Source organism: Trachypithecus francoisi, unplaced genomic scaffold (genome assembly GCF_009764315.1).
Source record: "Trachypithecus francoisi isolate TF-2019V2 unplaced genomic scaffold, Tfra_2.0 Lachesis_group1, whole genome shotgun sequence".
NCBI classification, from domain to species: Eukaryota; Metazoa; Chordata; class Mammalia; order Primates; family Cercopithecidae; genus Trachypithecus; species Trachypithecus francoisi.
In genome coordinates this window covers 109,142,274-109,161,685 of record NW_022681454.1, presented here as the reverse complement: position 1 = coordinate 109,161,685, position 19,412 = coordinate 109,142,274, and the positions used below count along the sequence as shown (strand labels likewise).

Sequence of the window (19,412 nt, the reverse complement as noted above, 5' to 3'; positions counted from 1 at the left end):
CCAAAGAGAGCTGAGGAGCTGCTCCAGAATGTAGATCACCTATATCATTAGCATGCTGTTTAGTTTAGCTGTATTTTGTTTTATTTGTAGCAAGCTTTCTGAATGAAGGAAGCATTATGTTGATTTGTTGAATTATATTCTAGCACAAGCTTCTTGTTATAGACCAGTAACAAACTGTCCAGGACAGCCTGCTTTGAGTAGTTCTAGTCTAAATCTTGAAACACTGGGTTAGTATAGATCTATTTTCTATCTTTTTTGGATAATAATTTGGCTACATATAAAATTTTAGGTTCTAAGTTCTTTTCCTTTAATGCTTTCAACCTACAAAAACGGCACTTTCAAATATTTTAATCCAACATTTAATATACTTAGTTATCATCTTGTATTCATTGTTGTTGAAAAGTCTGATGGCACTGTGATTCTATTTTTTTTTTTTTTTTTTTTTTGAGACCTAGTCTTGCTTTGTCGCCAGGCTGGAGTGCAGTGGTGTGATCTCGGCTCACTGCAACCTCCGCCTCCTGAATGATGAGGTGATTCTCCTGCCTCAGCCTCCCGATTAACTGGGACTACAGGCACACGCCACCACATGCAGCTAATTTTTGTATTTTTAGTTGAGACGGGGTTTCACCATTTTGGCCAGGATGGTCTCCATCTCTTGATCTTGTAATCCACCCGCCTTGGCCTCCCAAAGTGCTGGGATTACAGGCATGAGCCATGGTGCCTGGCTTTTTTTTTTTTTTTTTTTTTTTCTTTAAGACAGAGTTTCACTCTCGTTACCCAGGCTGGAGTGCAGTGGTGCAATCTGGGCTCACTGCAATCTCCGCCTCCTGGGTTCAAGTGGTTCTCCTGCCTCAGCCTCCTGAGTAGCTGGGATTACAGGTGTCTACCACTATGCCTAACTAATTTTTTTTTTTATTTTTAGTAGAGACAGTGTTTCATCATGTTGGCCAGGCTGGTCTCAAACTCCTGACTTCAGGTAATCCACCCACCTCGGCCTCCCAAAGATTACAAGTGTGAGCCACCACGCCTGGCTGGCACTCTGATTCTTATTTCTTTATGTGTTATGTGCTCTTTCTGGCTGGGAGTTTTAGAATTTTCTCGATTACTTTGATAGTCTTATATTTCTCTATACAATGTCTAACTGGGTTTTTCCTTGTTTCTCCTTTTGGGCACATTGTGGACCTTTTAAATCTAAAGTTCATTATCTTTTTTTGTACTTCTGGGAAATGGATCTTCATTATTTCTTCAAATAATCTTTCTTTTTATCTCTTTATTCTTTCCCTCCTTTCTAGATCTTTTATTATTTAAATGTTAGCACTTCTGAATCTGTCTTCCAAATCTCTTAGTTTTTCCTTTATATTTCCTGAATTTTTGTCCTTTCTTCCTTCTGGGAAATATCATCAATGTGCTTATCTGAATTGGCTATTGATTCCTCAAATGTATTCATCCTGCTATTTATCAGTTATATTTTTCCAACCTAATGTTTGTGTTCATTTCTTTTTCCTGTTTTTTGTTTTTTTGTTTGTTTATTTTGTTTAATTTTTGAGACAGGGTCTCATTCTGTCACCCAGGCTGGAATAGAGCAATCATGGCTCACTGCAGTGTTGACCTCCTAGGCCCTAGTGATCCTCCCACCTCAGCCTCCTGAGTAGCTGGGACTATAGGTTCAAGCCACTACACCCAGCTAATGTTTTTATTTTTTTGTAGTGATGGGGTCTTGCTATGTTGTCCTGGCACATCTCGAACTCTTGGGCTTAAGTGATCCCCCTGACTCGGCCTCCTAAAATGTTGGGATTGTAGGCATGAGCCATTGTGCCTAGCCTGTTTTCCTGTATGTATGTACATATGTATTTATTTATTGAGATGAGTTCTCACTGTTTTTCGTAGGCTGGTCTCAAACTCTAGGGCTCAAGCAGTTCTGTCATCTCAGCCTCCCAAGTAGCTAGGACTACAGTTGTGTGCTACTGCACTCGGCTGTTATTATTTTACATTGTTACTATCTTCCTTTACCTCTTTTTTTTTTTTTTTTTTTTTTTGAGACGGAGTCTGGCTCTGTCTCCCAGGCTGGAGTGCAGTGGCTGGATCTCAGCTCACTGCAAGCTCCGCCTCCCGGGTTTACACCATTCTCCTGCCTCAGCCTCCGGAGTAGCTGGGACTACAGGCGCCCGCCACCTCGCCCGGCTAGTTTTTTTTGTATTTTTCGTAGAGACGGGGTTTCACCGTGTTAGCCAGGATGGTCTCGATCTCCCGACCTCTTGATCCACCCGTCTCGGCCTCCCAAAGTGCTGGGATTACAGGCTTGAGCCACCGAGCCCGGCCAACTTTTTTTTTTTTTTTTTAATTCTTTGTGTTCCTTGAATGTCTCAATATTTTGGCCTGTGAACTCATTTTCCCCTGGCGGTATCAGCTTTTCTTTCTGGCAGTGCATGTTGGGGAAGGCCCATTCTAGTCTGGTCAGCTTTAAGGAGCTCAGGGAGTTGAGGGTGTAACTGAGCTATGGGGTAGAGAGCCCCAGGCACTAGAAAACCACAGTTACCCACAGAATGATCCCTAAAGTGAAATCTAAAACCTCTGATTAAAAGGAAAATGCAACATTAAGATGTATCATTTCTTAGATTGTAAAATTCTTTAGCCCTAGGGGTTTGGAGGTGAGGTAGAGACTGCCTGTGATCAGTGAGTTACCATCTGGTTTTCTCCACACTTTATGGCACAGGGCTTGCATTGCTGCCCTGATTTTTTTTTTTTTCCTCCAGAGGATTTCTGGACCAGAAGTATAAATTGCCTTATGGATGGGTAGGCCCTATTTGTCCCAGTACAATTGGGGATGGGGAAGAGGATGGGATGGGAAGCAAGAACAGAACCCCAAGAGGTTCCTCACCCTCTTGGATCCCCTCCTCCTCTACAGGCCTTCTGCACTTGGCCAAAATCAATTCAGGTACACAAACCCCAGTTCAAAACAGGCCCTCCAACTCGACATTTTCCGTGGTTTTCTCAACTTTTGTCTCTGTTTCCCACAGAAAGGAAGCCAACAATCATACTAATTCAGCATCTTAGATGACACCAGAATCAGGAATCTCCTATATCTTTATTTTTAATTCAAAAGTTTTTTTGAGCATTGTTTTGCATGTTTTGAATTATGTTATTAATTTAGTAAGTAAAAAGAATTTATAATGTGACCTTTGAAGGAAACTTTTGTGCAGGAACATTATGTATGTTTTTATTTTTTAAATGTATATCACATAGAAGACATTCATGAAGTGGTTGGAATTTTAGAAATTAAGCATTTGAGATCATTTTTTAAAAATTAAAAATCTCTAAACCAGCATTTGGGGAAAAAAGAAAAAAATTAACAAGTAATACATAAATATATACAATGAAAAATCAAGGTATAAAGAAATATATACAGTTAAAAGTGAAAGTCTTTAATACCTTTCATTTTCATTCCTTATAGGTTACCATTTTTAAATGCATATGATTAAATAATTACTAGATATATTCAGTCTTAAGGTTCTCTTTAGTTTATTTTCTTCACTTGAATCTCTCCCTATTTGCAGCAGGGAAAATTTAAGATGAATCCAATTTGATAGATTTTGTCCAATAAATTTCAGACTCATTTGGGTATTGAAATCTTAGTTGCTGCCCAGTTTAGTCTCTCTTTCAGGTCTTCCACACCTTTCTCATTTCTAAAATCCCTGTTCCTCCCTGTGCCTACTTTTAATATCACAAGATACACATGCTAATTACTAAATAGTTGCTAGAGAGGAGGAAGATCCGCTTTCCTGAAAGAGGCTTGTTAGTGAAGATGGGATAGTATATTGCTATTTTGTGATTATTTCTCAGCTTGCTAGAACTGCTAATATCCTTATTGATCTGATCTTTGGCACTATTCCAATTGCTGATGCCCTGGCAGTTGGTTTTCTCAGCCTGAACTGAGTCCAATATTACTTTTTTGGTAACGTGTTAAGTGGTTGCTGTGGTCTAAATGCGTCCCTCCGCCCTCCACTCCCCCCGCCAAATACGTATTTTAAAATTTGATTGCCAATGTATTAAGAGCTGGGGCCTCTAGGAGATGATTAAGTCATGTGGGCACTGCATAACTTAGTCCTGCATGGGATTAGTGACCTTATAAGAGGTTAAAGGGAGTGCCTTGGTGCCTTTGCACCAGTGAGAGTGAACCTTCACTGGTTATTCACTGGTGCTCTGCTGACACCTTGATCTTGGACTTTTTAGCTTCCAGAACTGCTATGAGAAGTACACTTCTACTATTTGTGAATTACTAATTTAAGATATTTTGTTATAGTAGCCTGAACGGACTAATACAATAGTCTTATGGGCTAGCTTATGCCCTGCCTTCTTAGGAGTTCTGTGGGTTCATGCAAAACCTAGGGATTTCCATTGTAGTAAGCTTATCTTCCCATGTGATGTCTCTGCCCTCCTTCTTCCTCACCCTGTAATTCTGCCATCTCTTTAGTCTTTTTCTGTGTGATTCAAGAGTACTGTATTAATTGCAGAATCTGATGTTGGTTCTTTTGTTCAGGAGCACTCCCAACCTTTAGGTTGATAGTTGATGAATATCTTTCCAGAGCTTTACTTCTCATCATGTGTACATATATGTGTACTATAGATGTATGTACACACATGTGCAAATACATATAATTTTAAAAAATATAGAACCATTCTGTATGTGTCTGTGTAGTACTTAAAAATGTTTGTCTTCACACCAACATGGCTCATGTATACATATGTAACAAACGTGCACGTTGTGCACATGTACCCTAGAACTTAAAGTATAATTTAAAAAAAAAAGTTTGTCTTTTCAGATGATCTTTGGGTGGTTTCAAAAACCCTAGACTTTGAGCTGGATACTTTTATTGCATGTAGTGCTTTCTTTGGACCATCGTCTATCAATGAGATAGAAATACTACCTTTGAAAGGCTATTTCCCTTCCAACTGGCCCACTAACAGTGAGTATTACTATGTTCATTTTAGTTTATATTTAAAAAGAATGATAGACAAGATGCACTGTTTGATTAAAGCCAATAAAAAGCACCCAACTCTAGTTTCTACTATTCTGTACAGTGTGTTCTTGAAAATGTGTATGAAAGTTGAATATATAGATATTTCTGTGAGGAAGAATGATGTGTGGGGGATTGTTTTGTTCTAATTTTCTAATTAGATTGTTCTGATTTTCTGTTTTCCATACATTTCTATGAAGTAATTGAGGAAAAAATGCAAGAAAGTGTTTAAAAATTATACAAATCCTACTGTATGGCACAAATGATATGTTGATTAAAGGAAACTGCTGGTTGTGAAGTTGTGCTACAATGTACTAACTCAAAACAGGTGTTCTTGTTCATTTGTTGATATATAGAAGTCCAAATATGGTTTAAATTATGCAATTTGTGGGTACCCATTATAAAATGAATGAGCAGATAGCATAGTAATTTAATGAATATAAGTTTGGGATCTCTGTGTGTGTGTTTAAGGGTTTGTTTTATGTCATGTGCTTAATTCAGTAGCCAAACTCTGAGTTATGTGAACATTTAACACAGAATTTTTATGGGCCATTTTATTTACGTTGAATGTTTATTTTCTGTATCCTCTGTACAGTGATTGTCCATGCGTTATTGGTTTGTAATGCTAGCACAGAACTGACTACTTTGAAAAACATTCAGGACTACTTTAATCCAGCTACTCTACCTCTAACACAGTACCTGTTAACAATGTAAGTCAATTTTTACCTTTGAGTTATTGGTATTAAAAAATGGTAACCAGAAGTAAAGATGAAAATTCAATAAAAGTACATTATATAAATGTTGCCAATAAAATTGTAATTATTTTTCAGACTACGACATTACTCTCTGTCGGTAGTTAAAAAGAGAAAAGGGGCGGGGCACAGTTGCTCATGCCTGTAATCCCAGCACTTTGGGAGGCCGAGGTGGGCAGATCACCTGAGGTCAGGAGTTTGAGACCAGCCTGACCAACATGGAGAAACCCTGTCTCTACTAAAAATACAAAATTAGCTGGGCATACTGGCTCATGCCTGTAATCCGAGCTACTCGGGAGACTGAGGCAGGAGAATTGCTTGAACCTGGGAGGTGGAGGTTGTGGTGAGCCGAGATCGTGCCATTGCACCCTAGCCTGAGCAACAAGAGTGAAACTCTATCTCAAAAAAGAAAGAGAAAAGGAAATATGCAGTATTTTTCATCTGTTTATTAAGATTTGAGCTAATAAATGTTACTGTAAATTTTTTCACTTTGTCAGGAGATAATTTAAGGATCATTTCTGTATTTATTTTATTTTTTATTATGTGTATTTTTATATCACAAATTATTTAACATTTAAAGGAATCATTTTACAGCTTGAATCCAGTGTGTATATTGCTACTGATTTTATTCTCGATATAGCCATATCTCGTTTTCAATTTCTCAAGCACCATGTCCCTTTTTTAAAAAATGGAAGTGATATTATATTAAATGCATTAAAAATGATAGGAAAAGTCCAGTTTTCAATTTGGAATATTATTATCTATCGTGATGTTTTATTTTTCTCACTATAATGAAGTCCTAGGTAAAAAAATAAATATCCTTATGATTTAATTACGTTATTTATCCAATTTGAAATGAATTTTCGTAGAAATAGAAATAAGACCAATTCATGTGATGTAGTTTTACCTGAAATGAGGGCTAGATTAATTATCTAAGTCAGGTTTGTATAATAGAGCATGGGTTTTAAAGTCAGTCCACCACTTATTTGTGGTGTGGTATTGGGGGAAAAAATTCAATATTCTCGTATCTATATTTGGGATAATTAACTAATTAACTACTTCCTAGTGTTGTGAAGATTTCATCAAGTAATATGTAAAATGCTCAGCAGTGTCAGCACGTAGTAAGTATTCAACAAATGTTAGTTCTCTTCTACCCTCCTCAATATTGGAGTATGTATCCATTTACAGTATATATCCACTTACTGTTTGTTTCTATAAAAAACTGTTCTCTGTAATGCTTACAAAGTAATGGCTAAGTTATGAATTTTTCTACTCATCTTTTTCAAATGTCCCTATTTTTAAAAATTGCTTATTTGCTTCATTTTTATTAGGTCTTCGCCAACTATAGTTAGTAACAAAAGAGTCAGTAATAGAAAATTTATCCCACCAGCCTTCACAAATGTCAACAAAAAATTTGAACTACTCAGCCTAGGAGCAACATTGAAGTTAGCTAGTGACTTGATTCAGGTATACAAGTTTAACAAAGATCAAGCTACAGCTCTAATTCAAATAGCTCAAATGATGGCATCACATGAAAGTATTGAAGAAGTGAAGGAACTGCAAGCTCATACCCTCCCTATCACTCTCATACATGGTAAGAAGCAAGAAATAAAATAATTGTAATTGTTTTCTTTTTTTTTTTTTTTTTTTTTTTGAGTTGGAGTCTTGCTCTGTCACCCAGGCTGGAGTGCAGTGGCCGGATCTCAGCTCACCGCAAGCCCTGCCTCCTGGGTTTACGCCATTCTCCTGCCTCAGCCTCCCCAGTAGCTGGGACTACAGGCGCCCACCACCTCGCCCAGCTAGTTTTTTGTATTTTTTAGTAGGGACAGGGTTTCACCGTGTTAGCCAGGATGGTCTCGATCTTCTGACCTCGTGATCCACCTGTCTCGGCCTCCCAAAGTGCTGGGATTACAGGATTGAGCCACCACACCCGGCCTAATTGTTTTCTATTCGTAAGCTTTTGTAATCCAGTCTGCTCCTTTATAATTGCCTAGTCAAATGAGGTTCAAGAATAACTCTAAGCAGACTTTTTAACCTGTACCCACTTTGGTAAACTGTTAGATGAGAACAGAACTGACTACCCTAAAAAAGGAGACTTATTAGCATATCTGATGAATGAGTAGCGTTATTAGCTTATGGTTAGAATAACCAGATTTGATTTAGATGTTTATATGTTGCTGTCTTATAGTAAACTTAACTTGATTAGCAAAACCTTTTGTTTATTCCTAGTCAGCTCACTCTTCTATCCTTTGTATCAGTGATTACAAACCTTAATTCTTCTCATAACCTCATTCTTGCCCTTTCTCTTGATCTTGCCTCTAAAAGAGGAAATGGAAGTCATAACAGAAACTGCTTTCAATGTCCTGCCTTCCGTCTCCAATTTACCTGATTTTGGAGCTGTTCTTTTTTTTTTTTTTTCTTTTTTTGAGACGGAGTCTTGCTCTGTCGCCCGGGCTGGAGTGCAGTGGCCGGATCTCAGCTCACTGCAAGCTCCGCCTTCCGGGTTCACGACATTCTCCTGCCTCAGCCTCCTGAGTAGCTGGGACTATAGGCGCCCGCCACGTCGCCCGGCTAGTTTTTTGTATTTTTTAGTAGAGACGGGGTTTCACAGTGTTCGCCAGGATGGTCTCGATCTCCTGACCTCGTGATCCGCCCGTCTCGGCCTCCCAAAGTGCTGGGATTACAGGCTTGAGCCACCGCGCCTGGCCTGATTTTGGAGCTGTTCTTACTGCTTGGTTCTGTCATAGCAAAGGCGATTTACTTCCTCTTACTTACAGTAAATAGTTGTGTCTGGATTCTGTTGCCTCAGCAGCACATTTTCTCTCATAGACCTCTACCCCAAAGCTAATCCTACTTTTTTGTCCTATTTTGAGGAGTTATATCATATCCACCCTGTTGACCAAATCAAACCTGAGAGTCATCCTAGATTATTCTCTCAAGATTAAGTGACTCTTTCTTAATCCTCCTCTTATTCTCTCACTATTCATCTCCTGCCATCAGCTTAGTCACTGAGATGTGTTCCTTCTAGATTCTATCTGTCTTTCATATTGAGTATCTCTTCTCCAGTTTACTTGTATCCCCTCAATCCAAGCCTTCATCATACCTCCATATAGCCTAGTGGGTAAGAGTGTGGGCTCTAGAGTTAGAATCCTGAATTTACATTCTGACTCTATCATTTGTTAACTGTATGATTTTGGGCAGGTTATATATCTCTTAATCTTTAATTTCCTACTCTGCAAAATGGAGATCATAATAGCATTCACCTCTTAGGGTTGAAGGATTAAATGAGTTAACATACGTAAAGGGCTTAGAACAGTGCTTGGCACATGGGAGGTGCTTAGTAAAGTTGACATTTATTATTGTTATAATTATCTCACAAACTTTCTAGTTGATCTACCATTAGTTGTGCCTTACTTCATATTTTCATACAAGTTGTTTTTTTAAAACACAATCTGATTAAGTCAAACTCATTGCTTGGCCTCACACCTGTAATCCCAGCACTTTGGGAGGTCAAGGAGGGTAGCTCGCTTAAGCTCAGGAGTTCAAGATCAGCCTGGGCAACATGGCAAAACCCTGTCTCTACAAAAACATTTAAAAATTAGCTGGACATGGAGGCATGAACCTGTAGTCCCAGCTACTTGGGAGGTTGTGGTGGGAGGATGGCTTGAACCTGGGAGGCAGAGGTCGCAGTGAGTCAAGATTGCACCACTGCACTCCAGCCTAGGCAACAGAGCCAGACCCTGTCTGAAAAAAACAAAACAAAACAAAACAAAAAAAAACAACCATTGCTGAAAATCTTTAGATGACATCTGCTGGCTTCTGAGATAAGATTCAAACTTTCTTTAGCTATAGCAAACAGAGCTTTTGTGATTTACCTTACTAGCTCCCATGCCTACCTTATCAGCCTCATCTCTTACCTATTTGGTAGAGGTTATATAGAAAAGTTACTTTAACAGCTACATGCTTTGTCATGGCTCTGCCTGGAATGGCCCTTTCCTAAGCAGTCTGGATATCTTACTCTGGAAGTCTTAGTTCTACTTCTTAATTTTAGGAAGTACTCCCATCTCCATCAAAGCAGGGATAGATTTTCTTCCTTCTGTGATCCAAAACAATATTACTTACCATATTATTTCTAATTATTACTTTACTTGTTTATAATTTTAAGTAGGCAATGGTCTCATTAAAAGTGCAAGTATTTTGGTTATCTATCCCCTGTGCTTTGCACATAGTGAGCACTCAGTGTTTTTTGAACACATTAATTAATGGAGGAGGGAGAGATGGATGAAATATTTGTTATGCCTATAGAAATTTATGTTTGACCAGGCACAGAGGCTCATGCCTGTAATTCCAGCACTTTGGGAGGCCAAGGCAGGTGGATCACTTGAGTTCAGGAGTTTGAGACCAGCCTGCCAATACGGTGAAACCGTGGCTCTACTAAAAATACAAAAATTAGCCAGGTGTGGTGATGCATACCGGTAATCCCAGCTACTTGGGAGGATGAGACAGGAGAATCACTTGAACCTGGGAGGCGGAGGTTACAGTGAGCTGAGATTGTGCCATTGCACTCCAGCCTGGGTGACAGAGTGAAACTGTGTCTTAAAAAAAGAAAAGAAAAAAGAAATTTATTTATTTTATGCTTTTTATTTTTTCTTCTTCTTTTAAAATAATTAGGTGTGTTTGGAGCAGGAAAGAGTTACTTGCTGGCAGTGGTGATTTTGTTCTTTGTACAGCTGTTTGAAAAGAGTGAAGCTCCCATCGTTGGAAATGCAAGGCCATGGAAACTTCTAATTTCTTCTTCTACTAATGTGGCTGTTGATAGAGTACTTCTTGGGTAGGCATGACAAGTGCATTTAAGTAGCTATTGTTTTGGAATATTGTTGAGAGAGGCAACCCACTATGGGCCCTGAGTATCCATGTACTCTTGCTGGTTATGCCAAGAATGCAAGACATTTGTCTCTGACCCAGGAGCCAGCATCTATGAAACAGTAACAGGCTAACTAATTAGTTTGTAAGTAGGATAAAATAAAAACCAAAACTGGAAATTTTGGCACAGTGATAATCGTGCAAAAATTCAAGTTCAGCCAAGAACATGTAGGGCTAGAGATGTATTGTTGGGGGAGGCAGTCTGCCAGCGGCCCTGAGCATCCCTGCTGGGATGCCAAGGATGCAAGTTCCTGACCATTCTTACCCAAAACATTTCTCACATTTTGTTTGCAATAAGCAACTTTGACTGACGAAGTAATGTCTCCCTCCAGGACAAAGAGCAGGCTTGCTTATTACTTGTTATAAGATATTGGATCCCCAGCCTCAGTGGTCTTGCCCTACTCCTCAACCCACGGCATGTGCAGGCATCTACCTGGATGCTGTTTGTCTCCTCATGTGACTTGGGAGCCAAGGGAAACCAATGTAGATATGTTGATAATTATACTGCTTCCTGTGCCATGAGTAAAAGTCCTTTGTCTCTGTCCTAGGAGTCTTGGGTCTATTACCTTAGAAGTAGGTTAAAATCAGGCTGGGCATGGTGGCTCACGCCTATAATCCCAGCACTTTGGGAGGCCAATGTGGGTAGATCACTTGATGTCAGAAGTTCAACACCAGCTGGGCCAACATCGTGAAACCCTGTCTTTACTAAAAATACAAAAAAACTTAGCCCGGCGTGGTGCCAGGTGCCTGTAATCCCAGTCACTCAGGAGACTGAGACAGGAGAATTGCTTGAACTCAGAAGGCAGAGGCTGCAGTGAGCTGAGACGGCACCACTGCACTCCAGCCTGGGTAACAGAGGGAGACTGTCTCAAAAAAAAAAAATTAAAAAAAAATAAAAAAATAAAAAGAGGTAGGCTAGAATCAAATTCCAGAATCAGTAGTTATAGATTAGTCTCTTGTTCATCTGCCTATATGAACACATCATAGTAAAATGGCTTAACAATTTAAGTATATTATGTTTTTTATTTCAATAAGAGGAATGCAAAGAAGACAGTAATCTGTTTTGAAGGTAATTTTTGTGATTGTATAAGACTTTATTAAAAATGCAAAGAATATTACAGTATTTCACCAATATTCCAATGTTTAATGATCTGAATTCAACATAAATGGCAAAATTTGGTTAGGAGAAACAGTCATTATTTATAAGCCTAGGCATTTTAAAAATTAATTTTCATAATTATACAAGTGAATGCTTATGGTAGAACATATGCAGACTACACAGATGTTTTATTATATTTATTTACAGATTTTTAAATACACATACATTTTGTTTTCCAAATTTGAGATTTAATAGTATGTGTTGTTTGTGTCCTGCTTTTTTTACTTAAAAAGTTGGCTCACGCCTGTATTCCCAATACTTTGGGAGGCTGAGGTGGGCAGATCACTTGAGGTCAGGAGTTCAAGACTAGCCTGGCCAACATGGTGAATCCTCATCTCTACCAAAAATATAAACATTAGCTGGGAATGGTGGCACATGCCTGTAATTCCAGCTACTCGGGCAGCTGAGGCACAAGAATCACTTGAACCTGGGAGGTGGAGGTTGCAGTGTGCCAAGATCACACCACTGCACTCCAGCCTGGGTGACAAAGTGAGACTCTGTCCCAAAAAAAAAATCTTAGAAAACATAATTTTTTATAACTCTATTATATTCAATGATTTTCTTATATCATACTTTAAGCAATTTTTGATCAGTAAATTATTTCCAAATTCTTGCCAGTATGAATTATATTATGACAAAAATCCTTAAACATAAAACTCTGTATCCATTTCTGATTCTTTCCTTAGGAAAATAATCCTAAGCCTAGAATAAAAGATATGAAAACTTTTAAGCTTCTAAATATACTTTTCAAAATTTCCCTTCAGAAAGATTCTTCCAGTGTACACTCTTATAAGCAATTTAAAAGAGTGGCTGAGGACGTTTTGTTTGTTTGTTTGTTTGTTTTTAATAAAGACAATGAAGAGTTACCTGGAGACTACACAGGAAGGAACTTTAGATTGCTTAGCCCAAGATGAAAATTTAACTGTAGACTGTTAGAAAACAAAACAATATTAAAAACAAACAAACAAACAAGAAGTTAGAATGAGGAGGGAAGGTAAGTACGCAATACTAAAGGTTAACAGGAAACTTATAAAAGAGATTCTTTAATGCTTAAATCTCTGATAAGGACCTGAGAAATGTGAATCTCTAATTAGGATCTATGCCTCAACTGCTTATAGTCTGGTTTCATACATTTCTTCACACTGAAATAACCTTTTCATTGTGTGCTTGAACAGACCTTGTTTTCCTATTGTAATGGATAGAACAGTTTCTTGAGAAGAAATGAAAGAGCATGGGGTGAATAGTACTTTGAGGAGACTGCACCTTTTGTTATTATAGATTTAACCAAACTTGCATTGGAAAAAAAATCGTAAGCTAGTATTTCAGCCCGTTAAGTTGCTATTGTTCTTCAAGGTGAAGACTATGAAAAATGTGAAAATTGAAATCTATTCATATGTTGATACTAATTTGTTTCGTAATTATATTGGAAAATTGTTTTTAGAGATCTATAGTTTAGTTCTCCAGCTCTTTACGTTCCCATTTTGAGGTGGTAGAAGAAGTTTTAGAGAGTTGAGTATTCACTGAGTTCCAGCTGTGTTCCCAGCATAGTGCTAGAGCTGTAAGATATATAAAAGGGAAGTGTAGGTCAGGGGTCGTTCCTCACAAAGCCCTAACTAAGGGGTAATGTATGTAGAGGAACAGTCATAACCTTTGGATGTAGACAGAGTTGCCTGGATTTGAATCATGATACCTCACCTCTGAGCTTGTGTCCTCATCTCTAAGAGGAGATATAATCTAGAGCTGTAGTGAGTGTTAAGCAATGTAACACGTAAAGAGGCTCTTCCTAACAAATCTTGGTGCTAAGTATATGGTAGCTATTGCTTTCTATATTGTGTCTTTAGAGGCAATTTTATTTGTGATAAATATTAACATTGGCTTTTTATGAACATTTAATGAGCCTTCAAGATGGAATAATGCATATTTTTAAATTCTCTAGAAAATGCATTATATTTAAAAAACCAACTACATTGCATTTATGTTGTTTGAGTTTAGGTATTTCACATTAAATTTTATAACTAAAATATACTGTTACACAAAATTATGTAATAACACAGTTATTATATAAAACTTTATTTTGTATTCTGTTTCCTAAATAATCAGAATCTGTATTGTTTTCTTATTTAAAGGCTTCTCAGTCTTGGATTTGAAAACTTTATCAGAGTTGGGAGTGTTAGGAAGATTGCCAAACCAATTTTACCTTACAGGTAAGAATGCAAAATTCCAGAAGTCACAGAATGGTCAGAGGGAAGTATGGTACTTTTATATCACTCTTACCTTAAATTTGATTTTTGAAGAATGGAGAAAGACTTACCTTTTCTTGGTTAACTTAGAAAATTCGTATTTTGCTTTACTGTGATGTTACGAAAAATGAAATAAAGAGGAGTGTTTTTAATATAATTCTTTAGCCTGCATGCTGGCTCAGGAAATGAAAGTGAACAGTTAAAAGAACTACATACACTAATGAAAGAAGACCTGACTCCTACGGAAAGAGTCTATGTGAGAAAAAGCATTGAGCAGCATAAACTGGGGACAAATAGAACCCTGCTGAAGCAGGTAAGAAGTAGCTTCAATTTGTTTCTTGATTTACGTATACCATTCAGATTCTCTTATTTCTGTTGATGAAATAATATTTCCTTTAAATAAAACAAACTGCCATGATAGTTTAGATTCCACTGAGGTGCATGCATGTGGATCCTTGGATATAGTCTACCCAGTGTATGTTTTATGTTTGCTTCAAAGCATTCTTCAAATTCGTGAATAGATCCAACTACCATGACTGAGTCATCCTTTCTCCTTCTCCCTGTTTACTTTCTTTTTATAGGCTTGAAGAGGAAAGTATAGAGGTGGGAATAGATTCTTTGCAAGTTAAATGAAATTGGTTGTATTCTAGGAGAAACACTAATGGAGAGGGTCTGACCCTGAGCAAAATATCCAAATGAAATTTGTCGTTGATGCTCTCCAAGAAAGCCAAGACCTTTAGTGTTTGTATATATCCAAAAATCCAGGAGGCTCAGATACTAGCTTCCAGGTATTGGGAGCCAAGACTAAGCACACAAGTACACAGGCTGTAACAGGTAGCACCATCTTCTTTATCAAGTTTTGATCCAGGGAAGCCTGGGCATCAGCTGTTGGAAGAGAGAAATCAATCAGCAGCTTCCTCATATGAAAGGAGAGCATGGGGAAAAGCAATGGGGATGGAGTAAAAGAAAGTTGTTGGCTTCTTGGGCCACTTGCACATTGGCAACTTTCTGCTAGAGAGTTGAGAAAATCAGTCTACTTGGGGCCCTGTATTAATCAGCTATTGCTGAAATAATGAGGGTTGACAAACTCAGTCTCAGTACATTAAGACAACAGCTTATGACTCCACAGGTCAAGTGGCGTCGCTTGGCCTGAGGCTACGGATCAAGTCTCTCATTCTGAGAACAGTTGCTATGGCATGATCTTCTAACAGATGGCAGAAGTGCAAGAGGGCAGGACAGATCACAGAAACACATTTAAGGCTTCAGTTCATATTATGTCTGCTGACATTCCATTTGCTGTAACAGGTCACATGGCCAAGCCTAACATCAGTGAGGCAAGGAAATATACTCCCCTACTTCTCTGGTGGGAAGCACTGCCAAGTAACATGGCAAAGGTGTAGATATGTAATACTAATTTCCTAAAGCAGGAAGGAGAAACTGGAAATAATAACTAATCTGTAACAAGTTTTGGTTCTGGAAGTCCTCAGAAAACTTCAGACTAACTTTCTGTTATTTGAATTATAGAGTTAACTCTGTACTCTCTTCTCAACCAAATCCAGAAAGGCTTAGTTTGGCTGTGTTGAATTAATACAAATTAGTCATTTATTTAAACTACTTACCATTTTACTCACCCAACGTAACAGTGATACATAAGAATAATGTATTGTTGTTAACGATTTCTTGGATGATTTTCTGAATGAAAGCTGAGTTACCATGATCTATTGCTCATTGATATCACCTATTTACAAATGAAAACTATTTTAGAGGAATTTTTTTTTAGATGTTTTCTCTGACATATTTCTAAGGTCCAGTCAGGCATTCAGACCTGACACCTTTTTTTTTTTTTTTTGAGCCGGAGTCACTCTGTCGCCCAGGCTGGAGTACAGTGGCGCAGTCTCAGCTCACTGCAACCTCCACCTCCTGGGTTCAAGCGATTCTCCTGCCTCAGCATCCTGAGTAGCTGGGACTACAGGCACATGCCACCACACCTGGCTAATTTTTGTATTTTTAGTAGAGACGGGGTTTCACAATGTTGGCCAGGCTGGTCTCAAACTCCTGACCTTAAGTGATCCTCCCACCTCCGCCTCCCAAAGTGCTGGGATTACAGGCATGAGCCACCACACCCGGAAGACCTGACTCATTTCTAAAGTGACATGTCTTCACAATAAAACTAATTTTTAAAAATGCTTCATAGATAATTAATACTTGCTAGGTCAGTAACAAAATCTTTTCTGCTGTTAGAATCTCAGCAACATAATAATAAATTAAAAGATAATATAATTTTTTAAAGAAAACTTAATACTTTAGGTTTTTGTATTAGATATTTCTTTAAATTTAAAAACTTCCTGACACAGAACTTTAGAGTTCTCATTCTAAGATTGTTTTGTAGATATAGTTGCCAGAAATTAAATAAAATGAATAATATTTCAGAGTGGCACTGAAGCTTGATCATTTTTAAAGAACTGAACGTTTAAATACTATGGAATTTCTGATATAAATATGGCTTTAAGATTTTTGTTTTTGTTTTTAACAAAAGAAGAAAACCTAACCTATACAGGGCTATTGTGTGTGGTGAATATTATTTATTATTAAAGAAAATAAGGCGGTTGTAATGTTTTCTTGTTTTGTAGGATCTGTGGAGGCAATATTTAATTTGTAAAGTATATTTTTTGTCAGTTTGTTGAAAAAAGATATGGTCAGTTGGTATGAACTGCCCTTGCTATCAAGAAGTATAATTTTATAGATCTTCAGATTGTTAGAAGAGAATAAGTACAATCATATATCATTTAACAATGGAATTACATTCTGAGAAATGTATTGTTTTACAGTTTTGTCATTGTGTGAACGTCATAGTGTAGTTACACAAACCTACATGGTATAGCCTACTACACACCTAGGCCACATGGTATAGCCTGTTGCTCCTCAGCTACAAATCTGTACAGCATGTTACTGTACTGAATACTGTAGGCAATTAATTGTAGCACAATGGTATTTCTGTATCTAAACAGAAAATGTACTGTAAAAATATGGTATAAAAGATTTAAAATGGTACACCTGTGTAGGGAGGGAGGGAAGGAGAAATTGGAAATAATAACCACAAAGTTTTTGTTCTAGAAGTCCTCAGAAAACTATGTATATTATAGCTTTTTAATAGTTAACTTTATAGTTAAATTACCATGAATGAAGCTTGCAGGACTGGAAGTCACTGTGGTTGAGTCAGTGAGTGAGTGATGAGTGAATGTGGAGGCCTAGGACATTGCTGTACACTACTGTAGACTTAAAAAAAAGTTTTAATTTTTTTGAGACAGAATCTTGCTCTGTCCAGGCTGGAGTGCAGTCTGCGATCTCAACTCACTGCAACCTCTGCTTCCCGGGTTCAAGCGATTCTTCTGCCTCAGCCTCCCGAGTAGCTGGGATTACAGACACCTGCCACCATGCCTGGCTAATTTTTGCATTTTTATTAGAGATGGGGTTTCACCACGTTGGCCAGGCTGGTCTCAAACCCCTGACCTTCAGCGCGATCCACATGCTTCAGCCTCCCAAAGTGCTGGGATTACAGGTGTGAGCAACCGCGCCTGGCCTACTGTAGACTTTGTAAACACTGTACAGTTAGGCTACCCCAAATTTATTTTAAAATTTTTTCTTTCTTCAGTAATAAGTTAGCTTATTATAACATTTTTACTTTATATAAAGTTTAAAATTTTTAAAAACTGTTTGATTCTTTTGTAATAACGCAGCTTGAAACACAAACATTTTGTATATACAAAAATATTCCATAAGCTTTATTTAAAATTTTTCTTCTTTTATCTTTAAAACTGTTTTTTTCTTTTATTGTTTAAAACTAAGATACAAACACACACATTATTCTAGGCCTACCCAGGGTCAGGATCATCAATATCACTGTCTTCCCCCTCTACATCTTGTCCCACTAGAAAGTTTTTAGGGGCAGTAGGACACATGGGGCTGTCAGGGCTTATGATAACAATACCTTCTTCTGGATACCTCCTGAAGGACGTCCCTGAAACTGTTTTATAAACAACTTTTTTTTTTTTTTAAATAAGTAGGAGTACATTCTAAAATAATAATAAAAGTGTGCTATAGTAAATGTATAAACCACTAAAATAGTCATTTATTATCAAGTATTATGAACGGTACATAATTGTATGTGCTATAGTTTTATGTGACTGGCAGTACAGTAGGTTTGTTTACACCAGGATCACCACAAACACATGCATAATGCATTGTGCTGTGAGGGTTGTGATGTCACTAGGGGCTGGGAATTTTTCAGCTCCATTATAATTTTATGAGACCATCATCATATATCTGGTCCATCATTGACCGAAACATCACATTGTTATGTGGCACATGACTGTATATGTATAGGTACATGTATGTATATATGTTTGTGTTTATACACACAGATGTATATGTACACAAACATACATGTGTATATGTGTATGTACACATGTGTACAGATAGCGGGCTACTAGGTCAATGACTACATTGAATTAGAAAATTCATAGATTTGCTATTGTTTACATTTAATTTTAGAGATTAAAAATCAGCTTTTATGAAGCTTTTTGCCTTCAGAGTAATGGCATGTTGCTGTAATGTGTAACTTACAAGATTCAAATATATTCACAGGCTACGAGTACATTTTATTTACTGTTGTTTAAAATTAGTCATCTTTACATTTTTAAATAAATAAAACTAATGTGCTTGAAGGTTAAGCAAAGAATATTTCGTTAACATATTCAATGTTTTTTGTGAAGAACTTTGGCCTGTGTTGATATAATGTATGTTGTCTAACCTCATCTAGACAATAAAATATGTGCGTCATCCTTGATATTTTACAAATGCTTGATATTGTGATACTTTCCTTCTGAATATCAAAATATGTCTTTTATTTGTTCTTGTTAATGGGCTTGTGGCTTAAGTAACCTACATTTGTTGATTTCCATTTTGTATGTAGGAATAATAAAAATATGGAGATATGATGATCTAAGATTTCTGATGGCTAGGAATTAAATTAGGACTAGCTCACTCTCTAATTTTAGCCTACAAGTTCTTTGGTAAATACATTCTCTTATTTTCTTTTAATAGTTGTTAATTAATAACATTTTTATTGTAATAAAGGTTCGAGTAGTTGGAGTTACCTGTGCAGCCTGCCCATTCCCATGCATGAATGATCTTAAATTTCCTGTAGTTGTGTTGGATGAGTGTAGTCAGATAACCGAACCGGCCTCTCTCCTTCCCATTGCAAGGTAACCTAAAATATTCTTTTCCTAGGGGTAACACCTGTAATCCTAGCACTTTATGAGGC

At 37.4% G+C, this 19,412-nt stretch overlaps 1 protein-coding gene across 1 annotated transcript in view; it reads left to right on the top strand.

Annotated features, from left to right (window-relative positions):
* ZGRF1 (zinc finger GRF-type containing 1) overlaps positions 1–19,412 on the top strand; it is an 84,899-nt gene that overhangs the window by 55,842 nt on the left and 9,645 nt on the right. Inside the window, exons 17-23 of the mRNA XM_033215026.1 lie at positions 4,821–4,964; positions 5,611–5,725; positions 7,099–7,361; positions 10,439–10,598; positions 13,976–14,053; positions 14,255–14,402; positions 19,226–19,353. Coding sequence (XP_033070917.1) covers positions 4,821–4,964; positions 5,611–5,725; positions 7,099–7,361; positions 10,439–10,598; positions 13,976–14,053; positions 14,255–14,402; positions 19,226–19,353 — 1,036 coding nt within the window. The remainder of the gene's footprint in view (positions 1–4,820; positions 4,965–5,610; positions 5,726–7,098; positions 7,362–10,438; positions 10,599–13,975; positions 14,054–14,254; positions 14,403–19,225; positions 19,354–19,412) is intronic.